The sequence below is a fragment of the Nelusetta ayraudi genome, unplaced genomic scaffold (assembly GCF_046127955.1).
Source record: "Nelusetta ayraudi isolate G7.1 ecotype Tasmania unplaced genomic scaffold, CSIRO-AGI_Nayr_v1 ptg000019l, whole genome shotgun sequence".
NCBI lineage: Eukaryota > Metazoa > Chordata > Actinopteri > Tetraodontiformes > Monacanthidae > Nelusetta > Nelusetta ayraudi.
In genome coordinates this window covers 1,817,660-1,832,909 of record NW_027466069.1, presented here as the reverse complement: position 1 = coordinate 1,832,909, position 15,250 = coordinate 1,817,660, and the positions used below count along the sequence as shown (strand labels likewise).

At 45.3% G+C, this 15,250-nt stretch overlaps 1 protein-coding gene across 1 annotated transcript in view; it reads left to right on the top strand.

Annotated features, from left to right (window-relative positions):
* Nucleotides 1-606: 606 nt before the first annotated feature.
* sema3bl (sema domain, immunoglobulin domain (Ig), short basic domain, secreted, (semaphorin) 3bl) overlaps nucleotides 607-15,250 on the top strand; it is a 46,105-nt gene continuing 31,461 nt past the window's right edge. Inside the window, exons 1-2 of the mRNA XM_076026182.1 lie at nucleotides 607-1,003; nucleotides 14,695-14,855. Coding sequence (XP_075882297.1) covers nucleotides 904-1,003; nucleotides 14,695-14,855 — 261 coding nt within the window. The 5' untranslated portion in view covers nucleotides 607-903. The remainder of the gene's footprint in view (nucleotides 1,004-14,694; nucleotides 14,856-15,250) is intronic.

Below are 15,250 nucleotides of genomic sequence, written 5' to 3'. Positions count from 1 at the left end.
TGCCTCGTAGACATGGATCACACAAGGGCCACTTGCGAAAGAGTTATGATTTGTATTCTTTATCACGAAAGGGGTGGAAGGTACTTAGTTGTATTTGTGACATGTAGCAGTACAGAAACACCTCTAGCCTTTCATTTGGTCGAGATGTATTATTATTATTATTATTATTATTATTATTATTATCATGCCAAATTAACACCAAGGTGTAGTGTTACATACACATATTTTATACACATCCAAGATAAAAAGAAAACAAACAAAAAAAAAAAACAGATAAAAGGTGAACAGATAAAATCAGTGTTACCCTTGGGGCTTGATATGTGATATCCACTACCATGCTCCTGTCTCCAGGATATTCTCCCATGATATGGGGACATATAAACGTTTAACTTGATTTAACTGCTTTAGTTGGCGAGAACTGACATGAACCTGAACCCGAAATGTGAGCAACATGGTGCTCCAAGTTTTAAATATGCTGCTGTTATAAACGGGTATTTGTGAGAGGAGGGCTCGATCACTTGGAGCCCTTCTCTCTCTCTCCCTCTCTCCCTCTCCCTCTCTCTCTGCTGTCAGACACACTCTCCCCTACTCGCTCGCCCTCTGCCGCCGCCTCCTCCTCCTCCTCCACTCCTCTGTCGCGCGCTGTGGTGGAACCAGCGAAGCAGCCGCCAGCACAGCAGCCTCCTCAGCGGAGCCACCTCGCGCACCCACACCTGGCCCACATTGGCGACGTCCGTTCCGCGGCGAGGACCCCCACGTGCCCGGCTAAGCTGCCTCATGTCGGCACCGTGAGGAGTGTGAGCTGCCCGCTGCCGCTGATATATATTTTTTCTTTTTTTTTTTTTACCTTTCCACCTTCTGTTTTTGGACTAGTCAACCGCAAGTCTTTTTGAGAAAATAACAATGAGGGGATTTACACCTTTCCTGGTTGTTATTGCGCTCTTTGCTGGCAGCGCGTCAACGACCAAGTTGAATGTGCCACGGCTGAGACTGTCATACAAAGGTATCTATCTATCTATCTATCTATCTATCTATCTATCTATCATGTTAGTGCGCGCGCGCTGGCCCACAGGTGGCATCACTAATTGCTGATTATGCGCTCGCTAAAGTTGGCTGTCCTTTTTCCTCCAACCTTCCTACATGTGTTTTTCGAAGGTAGCCCACATCCTTATGTAAGGGATAAAAAATAAATAAATCAAAATAAAGCTTTATTGTTTATTTATGTCAGCATTTGTTTGTTTGTTTGCCGCCTTTACCCGCCAACCTCCTCCTCCTCCTCCCACTTCGCGGTGGTCCGACCTGGAAGCGTTTATTCCGGCTCATGTTCGGGCTACCGTTTGTTTCGGGGGCTTTTGTATTTTTTTTTTGGTTTTTGTTGTTGGAGGAGGATAATTTGCCGGTTTCCAGGTTGGAATTAGCTCCGCAGCGTAGGCAGGGTGTCCGCCCGGAGGAGGACTTGGCCGAGCGTCGCGGCTCTGCGGTCGGACAGACCGGGGTGCGATCGGCTCGTTAGAGGGTTTTATGAGGACCGGCGACCGCAGCTTAAAGACCCGGGGAGGACTTCGAATAATTAGCGTTTACTGCTGTGGGGATGCAGGTATTTAGATTGTCAAGTTTAACAACAGCGCGGACTGTTATTTATTTATTTATTTATTTGTTTATTTATTTATTTTAATGTAAAACACATCTTGGCTATGTCAGGTTCCCTATGTCTGTACCACTCAAAGATTTCTGATAGATTGACTGGATGTTTTCCCTTTGGAACTCTGACATACAGTTTCATTTTGGCCAGTGTTCATGCCCATTCTTTCCCCATAACCTAAGTCCTGTTGTTGGCCATGACTCACTCAAGTTTAATGATAATAGCAGCATTGTGTGTGTGTGTGTGTGTGTGTGTGTGTGTGAGTGTGTGTGTGTCTGTCTGTGTGTGTCTGTGTGTGTCTGTGTGTGTGTGTTTGCTTGCTTTGCTGTTGATTGTATGGTTGCCAGACCTCGTTCATTGTTTCGTTCCACTCACTCTGTGCTGCTCTGCAATTATCATCAGCGATAGATATCACACAGGATTTCCTCCTGTTGGGCTCGGCGATTTCTGGAGAAAGAGTCACCCGTCTGACTTTACTGGCCTTCCTGTCGGCCGTGGAAATACTCCAGAGACAGAGGGGAGGCAAACTCTCAAAATGATTCTCCCCTCGACTTGACATCGGGCTTTTTCTCAAGAAAGATCGTGGTGAATCATTGCCGTGAGCACGTTCGTGCTCCCCAGAGGCCGAGCACTGTCCTTTAATAACACTCTGTCGGCTATCCTGTTGCACCAACGGCTTTAGGCCAAAACCCGAACTGGGCAAAAATACATTTCGTAATACGTATATTACCATATAATGTCCCGAGGATATTATGCTGCCGTGGGAATCAGCCCTTTTAATTTGTTTAAGCCAGTACTTCCTCCTGCATGGCCCTCACAAAAGCACAGATTACTTGGGGCTCAATTTCAGGGGCCGCATAGCAAATGAATGATATGCATTTTTCAACATAATATAGCAAATACGCCTTCCTTTATTGAAGTACCATATTGAAGTTCTTGTTTAACAAAGTCAATGTCCTGATACAATTTGTATTTTTCACATCTGGTATCATGCGGTTTTGTGTAATAATGTCTTAAAGGAATTAAGAAAAAAAAAAAATTAAACACAGTTTTTTGTCCCAGAATATTGTGTCACTCTTGACAGGTTCCAATACTTTTTAATTAAACGCACCGTCATACCAGTGCAATACTTTATTTTGTTTTCGGAACTTGATAATCCAGCCACACGGTTGAGAAGCAGATGTGTCAGGGAAATAAAACTGCCTTCTGTTCAAATAAACAAAATTGGGCCCTGGTCAAACAGTGGATGTGGAAAACAACTGTGCCCAGCAGTGTGAGTCACTGGATTTCACACTAGAGCAGCCTGTTCCTCGATGTAAGACTTTCAATTTGGTCTAATCCAAACTGCATCATGATTCTAAATTCGAATTGAAAGATTGGTGGGAATGAGGAAACTGTCCAGATTTATTGGATTCATTTAAATGATTAAATAAAACAATCAATTTAAAAACATAACTTTTGCATTCATTTCTTTCCTTCTATATTTTCACTTCTTCTCTAGCCTCAACATCGAATTATGATTTCCCCCTGTTTTTCGTAGCTTCGCCCTCCAAAAAGCCTCCCCTCCCCACCTCAGCTTCCTGACTGAAGTCTGGCTTGCACTTGTTAAACTTTCAGCGTTGAATCATTCCATACGTGTGCGTGCATCCCATCTTCTCCCTCCTTAGTTTAATTTCCTCACTCCTCCGCCTCACCAGCCTTCCTTTTCCCCCTTCCCCGTCTGTTTTGCATACCTCCTCCTCCATCACCCCTTCGCTCCTTATTAGCCGGAGAAGCCCAGGGGGTGTTTGCATCCTCAGGAGGATGCAGAGGTAATTTAGCAACAGGAAACGCTGTCATTATCTCATTTCAATCAATTAGTGGGTAGAAGTTCATGCACGAACGAGGCTGTCTGTACCCTCCAACTTCTGAAGCTCGCTCTCTCCTTCCCTCGTCTGTTTTCGCATACTTGAAGCCTCACCATTCAGAGCAGATTTAGGGATTTGGGAGGAAATATCAAAAGTGGGTATTTCGTAAGCGCCTGGATGCTGTCAAGCGTGAAGACACTCTAAATCAGAGTTGAAATGAGCACAAGGCAAAGCATTGTTCAGTTTTGTACTGCCTCTGACCTACAAACAGATCAGTTGCATCTCATTGATTATTCATTCATTCACTGTCTTATTTATCAAATATAAAAAATGTATGTTTATAGAATAATAAAACACTCATTTGCAATTGCGAAAACAAAACTGTGTCTCTCCTCATGAGGGTGTTGTGTGTCAGCGTGTGTGTGTGTGTGTGTGTGTGTGGGTGCGCATGGTTGGCTGGAGTCCAAGCCCTGCTGTCAATCATATATACCATACTCCCATCATGCATTGCTCCTCAGCAGCCTCTCTCAGACTCTGTCTGTCTTCATTTATCTTGACTGGGACTAATTTATTCATTTGAATTCTCTGTGTTTATTTGTGTGCAACGAGCACACATGCGTGCACACACACACACACACACACACACACACACACACACCCTCTAATACAATATTCACTTTGTCTCCCCAACTGCAGGGGGCCACTTGAAAAGTGTGATGCACACATCAGAGTCCCATTTTGATCTGATTGCATTAGTTCTCCGAGTGAAGGGTTGGGTTTGTTTTCGCTTACGGCTTTTGAATTAATGAGTTTGTTTTCTCAGTCGGCGGTGCCCAGACGCACACATGCAGACGCGAGTTGGTTGTTCTCAGGCGGAGCTGGATAATCTGTCACCGGCTGTCTGTTGGAGGCTGCATTGAATGTAGGCCGTCTTTCATTCTTGCTTCTCTCAGCTCTGGGCCTTTATTTGCGCATACTTTTCATCCTTCCTCCCGCTTCATTTCCACCGCTCCCTCTCTGCTCTCTGCAACCCCCCCCCCCCATCCCCACCCCCAGCCCCCACCAACCCCCGTCCTCCTGCATAAGTGTAAAACACAGCAGAGCACAAACCGAGGAAACAAATGTGAGAAAGTTGGATGGTTGGCATAACTTTCAGGGAAATGTTTTTGGAATAACAGAGGGGCCAAGTGAACTGCTAGGAAAGCTGTTAATGAGGATTTATGTGACTTCAGCGAACAGGAACACTGGGGGGAGAAAAAGCTCACATGGTTGGCGTTTGTTTGAAATTCAGATGTTTATACGTTACTGTATAATAGAGAGCTCTTTCAATTCAGGCTCAAGAGCTGTAAGTACGTAAGGGATAAGGCAAGTAGCCCATTAAATTGCAGAGCAAATGCAATCAGGACCAAATCCCAGCAAAAGTTTTATTATTATTTTGTTGAATTTGTTCACTAGACATGCTTCTTGTGCCATTGGCTATATTGTCTTTTAGACTCTGTGAGATTCAGATTCACTTTCATTGTCAGATGCACTGTTCAGGTATATATATGTGAAAAATGTATGCACGGAAGCTCCACTACAATAAAAAATAAGAATACGATTGGAAATAGATGAAAAAAACTGGAGACCTACACATGAGACCTAAAAAAAACGCTCAAGACAATAACAGTAAAAAATTCATTTAATAATACAACAAAGAGCAAGGTGCAGAGAGTATTTGCACTTTACATGACACTGTTATTTAGTAGTCTAATGAGGGTGTGAATGGCAAAATGCTGATTGTGATTTTTATCATGGTTCTCCATGTCCCATCAAAGACAATAAAAGGTGCCTGTGCCATCAATAAAAACCTCTTTCACTCTTCTACTCCAAGTGCAGCCTTTTTGTGATAGACACTTCATATAGAGTGAGGTTAGGTTGCATTCATTGGCGGAGCACATTTCAAATGAACCCTAATCTCTTTGGAAAATGAAAGTCCAACACAACACAACACAAAACACAAGCAGCTACTTGAAACCAGATGTGGGATGGAGGCACCGGCTGGCCGAGACGTTGAAGAAAAACAAAATCATGTAAATACTTTGCAAAGGTCGGCGCGCGCGTAAGCCTTCGCCATGCTTGAGTGAAGCGGGTCCGCGCTGTGAGTTTAAACATGTGACCGTGATGCTGGCATGGATAAATGGATTGGTAGCTGAATGGGGAGAGGAATTGGAGAACATCCATGAGAGACTGGGAACATCACCGGATTTCAAAGAACACAGCGAGAGCAGGACAGGGGGTGAAGAGATGGAAGTAATGAATGAGAGATCTGTTGAGTGTCAGGGGAAACCAATGATGGATCCATGATAGAGTGAATGGGGGGGAGAGAAGGAAACACCACACCGATAGGGAAATACCAGAGGGGGGGCAGATAAAAACAGGTGGGGGGAACGTGGACCATGGAGATAAATGGATGGAATGGAGCCGAAAGAATGAAAAGAAAAGGAAAAGACAGGAAGTTGAAAGAGTGGGGACAGGGCCGAGGGAGGAATGACAGATCGACGCATAGCAGGAAGACAGAGGGGCTAACCTGGAGGCTGAAAGACAGTGGGCCCTTTGAGAAGAAAAGGTTGAAGGTTCAGGTCCCAACAAAGTGCCTTTGACCATCTGTCATTTAGATTAGTGAGAACCTCGCTTACACACAGGAGCTGCGTGGGAGCTTCTTGCATCTCTACTCCTCCGGCCCCTCCTCAGTGCTTGACTTGGGATGTCCAAGCCAAAGATTAAACAAATTTTGTGTAACGTTAAGCATTCCACATGGCGGGCACTGCAAGGATGGTGCACTGGCTTATGTAAAGAGAGACTTCGCAGACATATATGGGTTGTTATTGGCTATTAATGTGTGTCATTTAGCAACAACATAAAAAATATGGATACAAGTTTAAGGTAGGCAGTGTGCTCAGTTGGAGCCCTTCCACAAGATGAGTGGTGGAGTAGAGAGGAAACTACATTTGAAACCAGACAGAGGTCAAAGCACAGCTGTCAAGTGGGTGTGGCCATGTGTGAACCTCAGCATGGACAGGAAGAAGGGAGGAAAAGTAGGAAGACTGCTGGTGGTGGATTTAAAAGTTTAAGAGTTGGAAGAGTTTATAGCCTCTCCACTTTCCCTGCCTCGCCACTTTATTCTCAATTCACTCATTTATCCTCATTTATATTTTTACCCTGTGAAACACTTCAACTTACTTGTAAAATTTTAAAACTTCAACAATGTTTATGTGAATGCTTTCACTTGGATTGTGTGTTGTATTTTGCTGCAAATGTTCTAATATGACTTTTTTAGGTTTTGGCCTCTTATTAGGTTTTATATTGATTTTATTAGATTGACGGCTTGAGCCAGTTGGTTAAGTCATATCCCAAGCTTAAAATGATTCTCATAGGAAGTTTTTAACATGGATCTGTGAGATTTTTGACTTCCTCAATCAATTCAATCTAACTGTTTTGCAAGCTGCTCTCTGAATGGAGGCAGTGGTGTCTAAGTTTAATGGGAACACACACTCTTAGCATCATTAGTCTCAAGATTAGCACGATGTTTACATCTTAATTGAAAAGGCAAACAACTAGCGACAGTACATTTATATTTGTGTTGAAGTACAATGTAGTGTGTGTGTGTGTGTGTGCGTGTGTGTGTGTGCCGGCCCCTGAGGAGAGGGCAGCCAAAACCAACTCCAGTGTTCTCAGCGAAGGCCATTGTTTCAACGCGAGCCTCACAAATCACAGCGGAGTTCCGCCGAGGAGGGTTCAAAGTCCTAGAGATCTATTTATCTAAACTTTCTACACCCTGCCACGCCTTGCAGGCGTAGACACACTCAGCAGCTTCTCTCGCAGCTGTCCTCAGGAGAGCCGCCCTTTGCTCTGGGGCTCATCTGATCTGTTGTTATCTGGCTCTGTGATTTGTGATGCCCCGCGGGCACAGAAACATTTGATTTCCTCGGGGAATGTGTGATTATAATGTGCAGATGTACTGCACGCGCTCACAGTTGCAGACGTTTCTGATATAGTCATTTCAAATTGAATGCAACCAACATCAGTGGTTGCAGTTGTGATTTGAGGCTCTGTTTCCTTGCGCAGTCTGCTCAACCACGGCACTTTTACAACGTTCTGTTTTTTTTCTTTGTACTCTTGTTGTTTTTGCAAAAGCTAGTAAAAAGAAAAAGAGATGCAATTGGTCATGCATACTGAACTTTCAAATAGTTTTAAACATGCCTTTCCCTGCCCAACAGTCAACGCTGCTGAATGTATACGGGCTGAAAGAACACACAGTCTCATTCATCCAACATGAAAGAGACCTCCATCCACTAATTTCCCTTTATGGTTTGAAAGACAAACATCCTCTGCACTGTTCATATATTTAGGGTTTTTTTTGTTTTCAGTGGAGCCACTGGAGATAGTTTAGCTGGACCTTCCTACAGAGAGAGGCAAGCATGAAAAGAAAGTAAAACAAAAAGGAACCCCCCCACTGGCCATTACACAAACATACACACCCATGCAAAGAAAAGAGGTCCTCTTGTCTTCTCGTGTCAAAGCAGCATCCTACCATTTGGCACTTTGGCGGAAGACCAATGCAAAGGGCCGGAGGTGATGGGAAAACTCTTTCATGGGAGACGCTACATGTCACACCGATGCCGTTGCCCTCCTGCCACCGAGGCGAATGCTGCCTCTCTCGCAGCAATTGATTAGTTCCACCGGAGCTCCTGACAAGAAAGAGCCGAGCGCAAGGGGGTCTCTGCTGTGGACTGATGAGTCTATTAGACGGCCGCTGACAAGCGCAAACACGCACAAACATCGCAGTTGACAGATATCAGAAGCAGCCTCCTCAGCGTTGGTGCATTTCTGTGCGGTAACCAAGAGAAAGTCAGCTGCCTGATGTGCTCAGCAACCAGCTGCTCCGCTGCCAGCGCTCCGTGTCTTTGCTTTCTTTGGCGTGGAGCAGAGCGTTAGCTCCGAGAGCATCCCGGTCTCCTTCGATGAAAATCATAGGGTTTTTTTTTTTCGTTTTGGCATCACGTTCTTTAATATGACACAGACACCCGTTTCCAGAATGTGCTCGACTTCAGTTTGCAAGTTTTTTTTAAATTTTTTTAAATTTATTTATTTATTTTTGCATTCCGTGCTGTAACAATGATCTCAAAACTGTGGTTGGTCCAGATAAAACACACACTGGTGCCCACAACCATCAATGCCAGGATTCCCTCCTGGCTTGCACCCTGATACTATAGTGAGGGAAGACCTGAGGGGGGAGGTACATGTGGGTTGGTTTAATAATGGAGAAGGACAGATTTTTAAAAAGAAGAAGCAAAAAAATGCCTAAAGAAAAAAAATGGAATGGCCAGTGGAGACGAGGATGATGAGAGACAATGAATTGAGTGATGAGGTAACACCCTGCACTGTTTTGATTGGCTAAGTGGAGCAGATCTGGTAACAGGTCCTCTAATAGGTGTCCTGAGGTTGCCGAGAGACGTGTGTGTCAGCGTGTGTGTGATATTTGCCGCCCCCCGTACCTCCGATGGTTTCATCACGCAATCGTTTGTGTTGGGGTGACATCTCCAGTGAGGAGCAGTAACAGGTTGGCAGGAAATCCCAGGATTAAGGCTGTCATGACTTTTCAAGTGTGTAAATCTCCGAGAGGAAGGAAATCCCTTCTGACAGTTGACTGCAAATATAACTGCTGAAAAAAAAGCTTTGTTGCTCAAAGCGAATCCTGACATGAGAGCCTAAACACAAATTGTGCCACTCAATATTTATTGAAAGACATGCTAATTGCAAAGTTATATCAGGGAAGTAATATAGCACAAATTGCCAAATATCAGATATTCTTGAGGTGATTATGGAAATAAATCTGCGGCAAATATAATTTTTTTGTCTTAATTTGTAAATCGTGTGTCTATATTTTCAATAGACTACCTGTATTTTTTTCTTACCAACCATATTGTTAATTTAGGTTCATGTACTTCTAATTCAGACTTCATCATAAATGTTCTTTTCCAAACCACCTCCAAATTCCACCTCAAATCCCCCCCAAAAATTCCAAACAAAAACAAACAACCAAATAAAGGTAGGCTAAATGAAGGCGGAGGGGTTCTAACTTTGAAGCCCAGGCGAGGACAGTGAGGTTGGCTGCGGGTGGAGAATCCCAGGGAGGAGAAGAACCGTGAGACGGCTTTTTGTGCATACAGCAAATTCCAGGAATACTTGGTGCACTGCAACAATATACATCCCGGATCTAATGACACCCTGGGAAGTCTGTCGGAGTTGTAATGAGTCTATTAGCTCCTTGTTTGCTCAGTCTTGCACGTGTTTGTGTGTCAAAGCTCAAGAAAACACTGAAGTGCAACTTTGCGACGCCAAGATGCATTTTGTCAGCAAACAGAGACGTGTAACTGAACCAGTGATACGATTCACAATGGTGATATGATGCTGTTGTGTCTGTGTGTGTGTGTATGTGTCTGACATGTATTTTGTAGCTGGTGGTGGTGGTGGTGGTGGTGTGTGTGTGTGTGGGGGGGGTGTAATAGGCTTCAGATGTGCCCTCTTTCACACTGAGCCAACGTTGACAACACGCAACCTGTACTGTGTGTCTGACTTAACATAGCGTGCTCTCCGCCGCAGCCCAATTTGTACTTGAGAGATGTCAGCATGAGATTTTGAAAGTCGACTTTTTTTTTCACTGGTTCTCCACTCTCCTGTTTCTCCTCCTTCACCTCCAAACCTGTCAGAGCAAATCAAAAATCTTCAACAGCTTGGGCTTCGCCCGCCTTGCCAAAATTTACACATGCAGTCATTCCTGCTCTCGTTTCTTCCCCATAGTTTACATTTTTAAAATTTTCCCTCTTAATCAGGCCATGTGATTACAGCTCTGGGGAATGCGACTTGCAAAGACCACTAATGCTTCCAGATTGGAAATATATATGCAAATAAAATCTTTTAACAGCTGCATAAGCCTGTATAATCCGGTACAACGCAACTTGATATGATTCACGTGAAGCTTTGAAGGACAGTTTGGTCAAAAAAGCTAAAAATTGAAAAATAAAATAAAAAAAAACTGCCAGTGGAGTGGTTCCTTTTTGCTGTAAAACTACTTGTGATGGGAGCTTTTAAACAGATCTTGTAAACAGTGACCTGAAGAAAAACATAATTAAACATCACAACTGCACCATTTTCCTCACAGAAATGCTTCAGTTACAGAATATTTTTAAAAAGCAGTTTGAAATCTATCGACTCAACTGCATCCAACATGTCAGGGTCAATTCAGCGCTCCACCATCTTCTTAAACTGCTACTGTTGTCACTTTTTGACTTTCGTCATGTCAGTGACGATCGTTTCCCTTCGGCTGCGGCTGCGTGTCGAGCTCCCTCAGCCACTAACCAAACAGAAACAAGCTGGTACTGGAGGACATCGCTGAACGGGGATCTTTTGAAGAGGCTGAGATGGCTGGATACGCGCCTCAGACACGCACTGTGAAACCAGACGCTCCCCGGCGTGTCGCTTCAGTTTGGCACGGCTGCTGTTTGTCAATGCGGCCCTGACTGGTGGCCCCCTAGGGAGGGAAGAAAAAAGCCACATTGGACACAGATGTGGAAGTTTCCCCGATGGATGCTGTGTGAGATGCTTGGGGACGTGGAGGGTCTTTAAAAAAAAAAAAAACGCAGATGGATTAAAGGTCGGGGAGACGCGGAGCCAAAAGGGCGGAGAGAGAAAGATAAATGAACGGGGCAAGAGCGGCGAAATCGAAGACACGCTTAGTAGCGATGAAGTAACGCGTGTAGTGGAAGTCAAGGGTGAATGAAGAGACAGAGGGTGTGTGTGACGGAGAATGTAGCGTTGGGAGGAAGACGGGATAAACAGCAGGAGGCGGAGGAGAGAGGGGTTGGTGGGAGGTGAGACACCGGTGTGGTTTCCACCTAGAGGTGATGAGCTGCCAGAGTGATAACAAGCTGCAGATGGAAGCTGGAGCTCACCTTCAACCCGACCCCAGTGTGCGTGAGAGGGTCTCAGTGTGTGTGTGTGTGTGTGTGTGTGTGTGTGTGTGTGTGTGTGCAAGTGGTATTTATGTTCTGACGTTCGTGTCGTTAAGTTGCGGTTTGGCTTGTTGCTTGATAAAGACCCAGTCGGAAGGAAGGAGACGTCAGTGAGGGAACCTGCTTCCCAGAGTCGATCGGGGTTTTGTTGCGCGGCGGCTGAGGCTGGAGGAGTCAAAGTGCAATGTGAAATTTCCAGGGCTGGTTGGAGATGAAGACAATGAGACGCATCTTTCGCTGTTAAATTAAACACCTCAACAGTGAGGATTTTTTTCTTCTCCTGGCAGGAAGTCGTTTGTCACGTTATCGGGTGCCACATGTGTAAAATCACATTGTAACGAGTGCAGGTGACTTTCTAAAGAAGGCTTGAGGTTGATTTTTGTTTTTAAATTGACTGCAACTCTGTTTTGTCTTTTCCTGGATTCAATGGTTAAAATTTCCTCCAATTCATTTTTCTAATAGTCATTTTTTTCACATTGAAATTCTTCCTATGTCCTATGAATTACTCTTTTGAAAATGGCACAGAAGGTTTAACTTACTCAGTGATTTGCCTCTGATACACTAAAAAAATCCACACACTGGTTAAGAAATGCTCTGATTATTTTCCAAAAAAAAATCTACTTTTATAACCTTGAATGAGTGCAGAGTGGACACAGTGAATGCAGTTAAAGTGTGACCTCTGCTAATTACTGAAAACAAGCCATAAAGCCTATTGTGAGCAGCACCTCATTATGACTTGTGCGACGCTCTCGCCCTGTTTAACCAGCACCCCAGACACACTTTCAGCATCAGGCGTCTCCAAAACACCAGCGCTGCCTGTCATGCCTGATCCCTCCTGTCCAAACAACAAGGTGTGTGATGAGCATGAGGCGCTGACCGGGCGCTATCTGGTCCCCAGCTAACACACACACACAGACATGCGCTCACACATACGTCATCATCACTCACCCCCCGCTGCCCCGGGTCATCTCGGGGCTGGGAAGAGTTAAACCCAGTGGAGACGGGACACCGGACGTCAGTCGGCCGACGTGTCGAGCGCCGTGTTACTCCGATAAAGAGCGTCGCCGATAGTTTGCTCCTACCACCTCCAGGAGCTCCCCCTACTGGCACCTCAGCGCAAGTGTCAGCGTTCAGTTAGTGCTAACGTGTCTCATCAAGTTGTGCTAAATGTAATATGAGTCACCACAATTTGAGAAGTGACTATGATTCAAAGTCAATGTGACTCATAGAAAAAAAATATATATATAATCAAACATTGAGAGGTAGTGAACCGTTGTTTGCATGAAGCGGAGATGACGGCGCGGCTCTCCAGCCAAACTCCCCTCGTCATCTTCTCCCGTCTCCTCCTCGTATTGTTTCTGCTCACCTTGTCTCTTCCAATGAATCCTCCACACATCACGACTGTCTGCTGCTTCTCCCTCCGCCTGGCTTCTATCTGCAGTCGTTATTTTTTTGACTTTTACCAGCTGCTTGAAGCCTCGGCGTGGCCTCCTATCGCTTCCCCCTCTCCAACCTCCTTTCTCTTATTTCCTTGCATGTGTGTGTGCTTTTAAAGTCGTACTTTTCCAAGTTTTTCTTTTTTCATTTAAAACCATTCTCTCCATTGCTGCCTTCAGAGGAACCACATTTAACAGGCCTGTGGTCGGCCTTGGTTTGAGTCGACGCTTCTTCCTGGTTCTGATTTGGCTCCCTGCTAGTCAGCGTGCAGCGGGTGCAGAAAAAAATTATTTGCGATAAATTGGAAGTTATCCTCTTGTTCTCCTCTGTTAAAGTTTCTTCCACACCGGCAATGAAGGTGAGCTCAGGTGAGGCTGAGTGTGTGTGTGTGTGTGTGTGTGTGTGTGTTTGTGTGTGTGTGCACACGCGTGTATGAGAATAATTTGTAATTTGACCAAAAAACCTACACATACAGTAGAGAATCATCAGCATAAATGTAACTGTGGGTGTCGGTTAGACTGAATTAGTGTGTCTGTCAGACTGAGTCAAAAACAAAGAGCGGTAGTTGTCCCAGAGCGACATTTGTGGGATGTTGGTTCGGCTGAAGACTCTATTGACAGTGCGGCTCACTGGAGATGTGTAAGGAACGCATTTTCCTCATGCTCTCCTTTCGCTGAAGAAAGACAGAACCTTGGATAGAAAAGTATTTGCGTGTTAAAATCGTCCAGCGTCTCGTCTGCACTTGGAGTCCAGCCAGTGTTTGCATCTCCTGCCGAGTCGTCGCTTCAACCTTCAGACTTTGATGCCGCTGCCAGATCAGGAAGGACGGCCAGGTGCAGGCCGCTGTGTTCCACGCACACACCCACACACACGCGTGCATGATATTTCACTTGACAGCCGTAGTTTTTGAAGCATGCAAGGCGGCTGGATGAATATGATTTCAAATCTGGATACTTCCAAGACCCCCCTTAAGATCCACCCTTAATAAGCTCCAAATGGTTCAGCAGAACAGAGTTTGGTGCAGCAAGTCAGTGTCTTGCGAGGAGAAAGCGGGCAGTGGCTACAGCCAGCAGGGGAGGGTTCAGCTGAGACACAAACAGGAAGCTGCCGTGAACCTGTAAACTGTGGTGGCTGCAGCGCTGGTGCTGACATCTCGTCGCACGTTCTTGGTTTTGAGTTTGGCTTTTGAAAGAGTTCAATAGTGATGCACTGTCGCTCACCAGTTGTGTCTCAGATGCTCCAGCTACTAAGGTGTATTAGAGGTGACCTTCTCCTTTCTAATGTGACCTTTGCTCTTTGTACCATTGAAAGAAAACAAGCAATATCTCACAGAGGTGTGCAACATTCAGTCAGAGTCAATGGTTTGGACCTTAAAGTGAAGAGAAGTGATGATAAAAAAAACCCCTCTAGTCATGGTTAGCCCGGACTTGTTTATTTTACGAGTGTAAAATAATGTCTTTGTTCCTAATAAAGCAGTGAGACTGAAGAATTGGCCTGGCGGGGATTCTGTCTGCGTGTTCGTTGCTGGGCTCAGACTTTATATTTGTTTGCCCAGAGGGACTTTTCATATCAGGAACTTATACTTTTGCCTTCTTCTTCCTTCCTGATCTTTCCCTCATTTCTCTCCAACTGTCACCCTCCCCCCCTCCATCCAAGGAAGTGTTTCCTCTGAAGGGCAGAGCTCACCCTCTCCGCTCTCCCTTTGTCTCCGCAGACCTGCTGTCCACCAACCGCTCGTCCGTCTTCAGCGGCCATCACGGCCAGCTGACGCTCTCCGCCGTCTTCCTGGACGAGTACCGCGACCGCCTCTTCCTGGGAGGGAAGGACGTCCTCTACTCGCTCCTGCTGGGACCCACCAGCAGCGAGTCCAAAGAGGTGGGTTTTCTTGGCACAAGTTTGAGTGGCTCGGGTATTTTAACGCACCCCGATCCACGGTTGAAGTCCTCAGGATGATGAAGGATGATGCTTTCATTTTTGATTTAGATTCAGTCACTCCACAGCGGCTGTGCATCCACAGGGGTTGAAATATGGCTTAACGAGATAGCTGAAGGTTTTTCGCCTCCCCTCTTCCCCCCTCGCCTCTTTCGATTCGCTCCTTTGCGGAACATCTGTTAAAGCGCTCTCCGTCGTAAATCAGCCGCCGGAGTGGTGACTCAAACCTGAGCCGTCACTTTTACGTGACTGCCATTGCATCACCACTGAAACAGTCACATAAAATTGAGCTGATGCTGAACCGGGAGGAAGACGGGAGAGAGCTCATGTCACAGTCG